The sequence below is a fragment of the Ptychodera flava genome, chromosome 22 (assembly GCF_041260155.1).
Source record: "Ptychodera flava strain L36383 chromosome 22, AS_Pfla_20210202, whole genome shotgun sequence".
NCBI lineage: Eukaryota > Metazoa > Hemichordata > Enteropneusta > Ptychoderidae > Ptychodera > Ptychodera flava.
The window spans coordinates 12,291,584-12,299,793 of NC_091949.1; the positions used below are offsets into that span (position 1 = coordinate 12,291,584).

Below are 8,210 nucleotides of genomic sequence, written 5' to 3' on the forward strand. Positions count from 1 at the left end.
CCAAAGGTAACAAGGAAGAAACAATTTGATACATTCAGGAGAGAACAGAAATGCAACGAAACAAAACTTCGGCCATAAGGGACCGTTCAGTTTTTACGGCCGGGGGGCGGCAAAATCCGGGGGGGGAGGTCATTGTAATTTTGGAATCCGCAAAGGGGGGGGGGGGTCATCGCTTTTTCACTGGTAGGAAAGGGGGGTCAACACATTTTCAAAAACATAATACCTACAATAAACTTCACTTTATGCCATGGCCATGATCAACCCTCTTTACCGGCGGGCCACCTTCGGCGGCCCACTACTATAAATTTACTTTATGTAATGGCCCATAACCCTCTTAACGGGCAGACGCCTTTGGTGGCCCACTCTAATTAGGTTTACTTCATGCAATGGCCATGATCGACCCTCTTTACCGGCGGGCCGCCTTCGGCGGCAATACTATAATAAATAGGTTTAATTCATGCAATGGCCGTGATCGACGTGTGGCCCATGAGCCTCTTTACCGACAGGCCCGGACTTTGCCAACCCACTACAATATGCAGCGGGCTGCCTTCGGCGGCCAACTCATATTACAGTAGTATCTGGTTAAGTGCCTATCTCATCTTTGAAAGACCATTTACATGCTCGCGACCCTGAATGGTAGCACTGAGACAAAAAGGGGAATTTGCATAACAGTGTGATGGACATAAGCTGTCTATGGAAATGAAGTTAAAAATTGCCTTACAGTTGTCCTAATTTAAAGACGTTTGCATGGATGTGGCTGAGAAGTTTGTGCACTGGCATCTCTGCTACACGGATAAAGTGCGCCGCGTACCGGAGTTCAAATCCAAACCGTGCGGGTAAATTTGACATATGGGTTTTGGTTATTTTTCAGCCGTGGGTGGGCGGGTCATCAAATTTTTTCGTCTGACAAAGGGGGGTCATCTTTTTTTCACAAAAAATGCAGGGGGGAGGTCTATATTTTTTTGAACACCGACGACAAGATTTTGCCGCCCCCCCCCCAGGCCGTAAAAACTGAACGGTCCCTAACCGAACAGTGCAGTGTTGCGCACTGACGCGTCTCCTATTTGCTATAGAGGGCGCCATGTAAATCATCTGCATCTGACCATTTGACCCCGCAGGGCCAAAGGTCTGAGCGTGGTACACTCGGCTTCTGATACAGCCAATAACAGCTACCTTCCCCTGTCGAGAATCATGAAAGAGAAAAAGAGAGAGAAGTTAGTGATCTTCTTTACCGATCTCTTGGTCGGTGGAACCGCTGCAGCCATCTCCAAAACGGTTGTAGCGCCTATCGAGAGAGTAAAATTGCTTCTGCAGGTAAGCATACCCGTGCACTCTATCTAGTCCACATGTGTAGTGGTACGTGTGTCGTTGAACATTTTGGATGGGAAAACTCACACCACTTTGCTCTCTCTCGACCTCTGCTGCCCGTGTAACACTGTTGTACCATGATGGTAATAGCCAGATATACCTCCATGCGTGTACTAGTTTGCAACCGATGATGATGTGCGTTCTTTTCAGTTTGTGACTCGCCTTACTGTCCACGCCTAGGCATTTTAATAGGCCTACACGGCTTCACACCACTAGTTGAAGCAAAACTTGAACAACGGGTAGGGGGCGTCGGGCTGAGGCATTGTTGCTGCTGTTCTGAGTGATATAAGAGCACTGTTGAAGAGATTTTCATGTATAACATTTGGATAGCAGTATCTCTGCATAAAAGTATCTCTGTGCACAGGCTCAGGGCATAAGAGGGGCTGTTCACCCGCTTCTGTCTCTAGTGGAGGTCCGTTCGGGATAAGGCAGGACCCCATGTCCAGTCACGATATCCAGCCGTCAGTGATCGACTTGTGCCTATCGAAATGAATGGCTTTGCCACGTCAACGATAAATAGATCGTCGTTGATAGTGATCCTATTATGAATTTACAGTAAAGGCCTACTCTCAGATTTAATAAAAGGATGTAAACGAAGTGATACATATATCAGTTTGAATGACCATGTCATCGAGCCTGTCATGTGGTGGGGTCATGTGATAAAGCCCTTTTTCTGTGTCGATGCCAGCATAGACGGTATACAAACTGCCTATGATGCCAGGCATGATTGAGTGGCCCCATAGCTTAGGTCAGCTATTCTTCCCAGAATGCACCGTAATAATGCCATCCCGTGACATGCTGTCACATAGACAGCTACTGCTGCTTACCGAGCCTGTCGACTATCAAATGTTGAAGCAGATAATTCATCAGTAAAAGTGTTAAAACCATTTTTCTGAAAAGGTGTCTCACAAAGAGTTGGCTTTCTCTCAGTGTAGGAATAGCATATTGAATGTAATTGCCAACGTCAAAGGCCTGGAGGCCAACCAACATCAAACTATGAAAAGAAGTTGAAAATTCATCAATAAAAGTGTTAAAAACCATTTTGCAAAAAAGGTGTCTCTCTAAGAGTTGGCTTTCTCTCTGTGTAGGAATAGCATATTGAATGTAATTGCCTACGTCAAAGGCCTGGAGGCCCCTCACCAACACCAAACTATGAAAAGTAGTAACAAATTAGCTCGGCAACTTAAGACATGACTTTGTAACACACACACACCCATATATATATATATATATATATATATATATATATATATATATATATATATATATATATATATATATATATATATATATATATATATATGAACTATTACGCAGTAGGGTCTGGGTAGTGTCGGCTGACTAATTAATTGACAGTCGAATTCTGGGTTACATATATATTTATATATATGTGTGTCTGTATATAGGTGTATATGTATGTATGTGTGTATTACAAAACTACAGCAGAGAGGAAGGCAATGCTTGATTCGACTTTTCATCATAATGTGCCATATAGTCACACTGAAGAACCTTAAAAAGATCTACTGGGTCACGCAGATGATCATAGGCTATTACATAACTTCGGCTACTGTTGTTTATTGTAACTCTTGCAGAGACCAATTCAGAAATTTCTGTATTATGCTTTACTGGTCAAGTGGCATTGTTTCCTCTCTATGAAGATTGCATTCAATTCGATCAACGTTGATATCTCTTCATGAATCGTTCAGAAAGCGAACTTTGACCTGTTTGATTATTTTGTTTGGCGACAGAATTTAATCGATTGAGCCTCGTCAATGAAGTGAATGTAAAACAGCTGCACGGCTTTTCAATGGTCAAAAACTTATTGACAAAAAGATCGGAGGATTTGATTCATTCATCGATGTCAATGGCTTTTACTTAGACACCGACATTACACAGCTGGTAGGATGACGTAAGATGTCGCTTCTACCATGCTCATCGTTTCCCTGCAAATTTGTATGCTATTTTTTCGGTGACTATGCGGTCAGAAACACATAACTGTCACGTTTTGTTGATTTTCATTAGTTTTCATGCTTATAATAAAGGCTTATTTCATATCGTTTCGTTATATCTGGAACGCAGAATGGCCCTTATCGCTTGGCTTTTCTCTGCGGCTGTTACTGGCTGGCCAAGCGTCTGTGGTCCATTATCGCGTTCATCCCACGATCCATGATCTACGCAACTGCCAGGGTATATTGCTTCAGTGTTGAGATGCCTTCACAACTAAAGCGACAGTCTGCTGAAGTTTATTCCTTAACTTTACCCTGTTTTGATATTTATATGCCCAAAGACTTGGGTCAAGTCTTCACCGAACTCAAATATGAAAATTTCATCCCATTCTAACGCTAAAATCGTATCGAAAATCATTTTCCGGTTTGTAAAGCTGAAGATTTGCGTAGCCGAGCAACACTAAGTTCTGGCTGCATATGTGCGAATACTGGTACCTTTGCAAATAACAGCCAACAAGGACCTGTCACATTTTTTCACCAAGTTGTCAGTCCCCTTTCTGCAGAAATGTAAATGAGACCTTCGCCAAGCTTTCTGTGTTACTCGGTCAAAAGGTCGTGATGTGTTTATGTCGGCTTTCCATATCCTTTCTGGTGTAGCGGGTTAGTATTTCGTTGAGTTCTTTAACCACAACGTTCGTCACGGTTTTCCTAATTTATCATGCTGTCTGTAGAGAAGATAGTGTGGCTTAGGAAACAAGTTGTTGCAGCCCCGTCTGTCTATGGCCATATTCAAACTAACCCCTTCGTCCCTGACCCCATCGTGACCCGTCGAATGTTTGCGCTGGGCTCGTTATGGAAAGTATATCTTTCTCCTTGAGCACCTGTCAGGACATTGATTACATCATAAACCGCCAGTAGTAGGCCGTGTGTGTTCGCTTTCGATAAGCAAGATACAATGACATGTAGAACAATACCCGAGGTCAAACTGGGCACATAACCTACACCCACTCGTGGTTACAGACTTTCGACATCTCAAAATCTTACAATTTATTTCTACTTCAGAGTTTGTTCCGAAAAAATTCCGAAAATTACGCTAAGGGAAAATTCTGAAAATTACGTAGCCCTTTTGTGAAAATCGAATTTTTCCATAAGAGAATGCGGCCATTTTAATTTCGAGGCTATAAATTTTAATTTGACTTGCTTGTCTGTTCCAATAATTTTCTCGTTAACCACAGATATCATACTTTGTAATGAAAGAATGATTTGAAGTTAATTGAACGAAGAGTGCGCGAAAGTTTTAAACGTCAAGTTTTTATTTCCGAGGTGAACTTTGTCGCACAACAGCAGTCGTACGATCTTGCCCAAGTGCCCTGTACCTGCTAGGTTTACACTACTCCGCGAGGAATTTCAAAAATATATACTACAGATAATAATGATGTTTGCCATATGTTGCGTAATCAGAACATAATTTCATTCATATTTTGTTTCCGCTGGTTTTGTTTATCATGTCATAAAACCTTTGATCAAGACGTGCTCCAAGTCTGTGGGCATATAAAAATCAAAACAGAGGAAATGGAAGGAATAAACATCGGCAGACTGTCGCGTCAGTAGAACTGTGCTTCGTAGATCGTCGAGTTTTTGTAGTGAAGTTACAGTTTCCAAAGTTCTCTTGTAGAGTCTACCTGAACGAAAGCAATTGAGCCCATGCAAATGGGAAACAAAAGCTAAAGAGCTCACATCAGTCAAAATGTCTTGTACACACCATCACGGGGTGGGATGGGGTACCACTAGAGAAACCGTGCTACTGAGTAGATTCGATGCAAGTGTGACTCGAACTTACGAAGGGATTGATTAGAGGTTGAGCTCGTCTAACTTTGTTATGTGGTACAGTTACGGACAATTAAATTATCTCGACTCACTTCTCTTGATTCGTTGTGTACTTTTGTCACGTGGTACATTAACAGACCAATTACATATTGATTTCTCCAACTTTCTCTGGAGACTTTTCGTTCAAATTGCTGATGGAGCCCAGCTTTGCCGGTATGAATCGTCATTTAAATATATGAATGTTCATCTTATTAAACTCTTTCTGGATACTCTTATACGCAGCTGCATTTCCTAAACAAGTTTTCACAATTCGTTTCAGGTCCAAGACGCACACGCTAGGATCTCACACGAAACGCGATACAAGGGTATTCTCGACTGTTTCGTCAGAGTTACACGGGAACAAGGTTTTCTATCGCTGTGGCGCGGAAACCTTGCGAATGTGATCCGATACTTCCCCACACAAGCCCTCGGCTTCGCCTTCAAGGACAAGTACAGGGAGATATTTCTGTCCGGCGTTGACAAGCAGACACATTTCTGGAAGTTTTTCTTCGGTAACCTGGCGGCTGGTGGTTTAGGTGGCGCTACGTCTCTCTGCTTTGTCTACCCGTTAGACTTTGCGAGAACACGCCTCGGTGCTGACATCGGCAAAGCCGTAGCAGACAGGGAATTCAGTGGTCTTGGCAACTGTCTCGCAAAGATCTACCGGTCCGACGGATTCATTGGCCTCTACCGTGGCTTCAACGTATCTGTACAGGGTATATTCATCTACCGCGCGGCGTACTTCGGGTGTTACGATACGGCCAAGTCGATGCTTCCGGAGAAATATCGGAGAAATGTTTTCTTGTCTTTCATGATCGCCCAGGTAGTCGAAGTCTTCGCGGGTATCATCGCCTACCCGTGGGACACCGTCAGGCGCCGTATGATGATGCAGAGCGGTCGTTCAGACATCATCTACCGGAACTCCATTGACTGCTGGAAGAAAATTTTCGTCAACGAAGGAGGGAGGGCGTACTTCAAGGGTGCCTTCTCCAACATGATCCGGGGAACTGGCAGCGCACTGGTGCTCGTACTTTACGACGAGATCAAATACTTCATCAGGGCAAAAACACCAACCACATAATCCAGACGATTCACAGAAACCAAATGGGCATAATTTAAAAAATAACTCATGATTTATTTGGCTATATTGCAGGCCTTTATGAATCCTTCACAGCGATCACGTGTTCACAAACCACAGAATCACGAATGCAAAGTTATTGCCAATTTTATTGTAATTCACAACTGCCCTTTTTATATAAGATACAGTATTTAGCGATAGACAGTAGAGAAACGTTTCTCTAGTGTTTATGATTTAGTGTGGTAGAGTTATATTAAAGATTTATATAGAGGGTTTATATTGCTGTGATGTGGCCGAAACAATTTAACAAATATAATTCAAGATTATATTTTTCGCTAGGTGTGTGCTTCCCAATGGCCACAATGAGAGAAGAACTTTCTCCGATCAACATGGCTTGTGGCGCCTTTACGGGGAGAAGAACAGGGTGATTTGGACATCAGGGTGATGCAGAAGAATACTAACTTACAGTATTGGCTCAGTGAAATCGCAAACTTTATTTTCCTCAATTATTGGATACCACTTTGAACTCCAACATGGCATGATATTTGAGGCAAATCCACATCTGGTTTTAATTATAAAACTGGGACATTTTAAGTTTACTTGACTTGGGTAGGATGAGCAAAACAATTAAAACCTCCACTTTCGAAGTGCGAATTGCCATGAAGTACGTAATGCCTTGCCTCCGGAGCCTTTAAATAAGTTTAATAGTTTCGAAATAGCAATTTTCGACAGGCCGGTAGTATCGCCACCATCTATAGTAATGTTGTGTTGTTGATCGTTTCCTGCGAGAAAGTTTTCGGTAGATCTTAAAAGATGGTCCACCTTGAAAATGAGCATTTGTAAGGTGGACATAGTCAGGCGCCTAATATAGGAGTTCATAATATAGAAGGAAACTCGAACTGTAGGTATTCGGTTTTGTAGTACATTTCAGATTTTACAAGGAAACTGTGACGACATGCAAATCGGGTATAGGAGATAGTGTTTACAGTAGCTCGTACCGGGCTCCGTGACCATATACTGGTATTAAAGACGTCAAGTCGAGAACGAACTTCCACGATCCTTCATACTTGTGTCAAAAAGAATACGTTCTACCTCTGATCGAAAACTGGACAAGAAATATCACATCGATAGTTCTGACAAAACGATACGAGCACGAGGCTTATGATCACGTGATGTCGTAGACAGCAGTGACAAAAGAAAGTACGTGAGACTCGTCCAGCATCCCCGCCTTGAACTCGTGTTTATCGACAGAAACCAGTTTCTTAATCATCTTTTGAAAACCACTCCAAGATGTTCGGTATGACTTGTTTAAGGCGTAGGGAGAAATGTCATATGTTTAGATAGAAATGTCAATATGTTTAGATCATTCCGTTTTGCGCTCTTTTCCAGGAGAAAGGATGTGTCTATACCAGCCCCATCCCCCGAAGAAATAAATGGACACATCACTGGGGAATAGAAAATGAATCGATCAGATTGGTTCATATTAATTAAATGTTTCCACCTATGCTTTGGGAATTTATACAGACAATTTAGTTTTCTACATATAACTGCTGTAATGCCAGGCCAGTAATGGGGCGATGCTTTGGTAATTGGTATGAAGTCACTTGATGGTTGGCGCAACGCACTATGTATAGGCATATTCAAGCACCACAGGGTAAATTAGTTTTGTATTTGGGAAGAGAGGCTGAAATAAAAAGATGATTTTTTTATTGAAATGACGTTTTCTTCCTTTGCAGTGCGTTTTTTTCAACGGTACAAAATCAACCTGTTGGCTATTCGAGCTGTTCTTAAAGAGAAACCTAACTCACGCAAATTTCACCATTTATCCCTTCTAAAGTAACCCTTGAATAAAATGCAGCTCGATTTGCCGCGTACTTGCACGCACCGACGACTATGGCGCGACGAGAAGAGAAGCTGAAGTAGCATGCCTTTTAAGTTCCGTGTAAACACGT

General features: G+C 42.3%; 1 protein-coding gene across 1 annotated transcript; it reads left to right on the plus strand.

Annotated features, from left to right (window-relative positions):
• Positions 1-1,096: 1,096 nt before the first annotated feature.
• Positions 1,097-7,976, plus strand: LOC139122701 (ADP/ATP translocase 1-like). Its single transcript, XM_070688321.1, has 2 exons — positions 1,097-1,314; positions 5,461-7,976. The coding sequence occupies exons 1-2, from the start codon at positions 1,192-1,194 to the stop codon at positions 6,259-6,261; spliced, it is 924 nt and encodes a 307-aa protein (XP_070544422.1). The 5' UTR covers positions 1,097-1,191; the 3' UTR covers positions 6,262-7,976.
• The last annotated feature ends 234 nt before the right edge of the window (positions 7,977-8,210 follow it).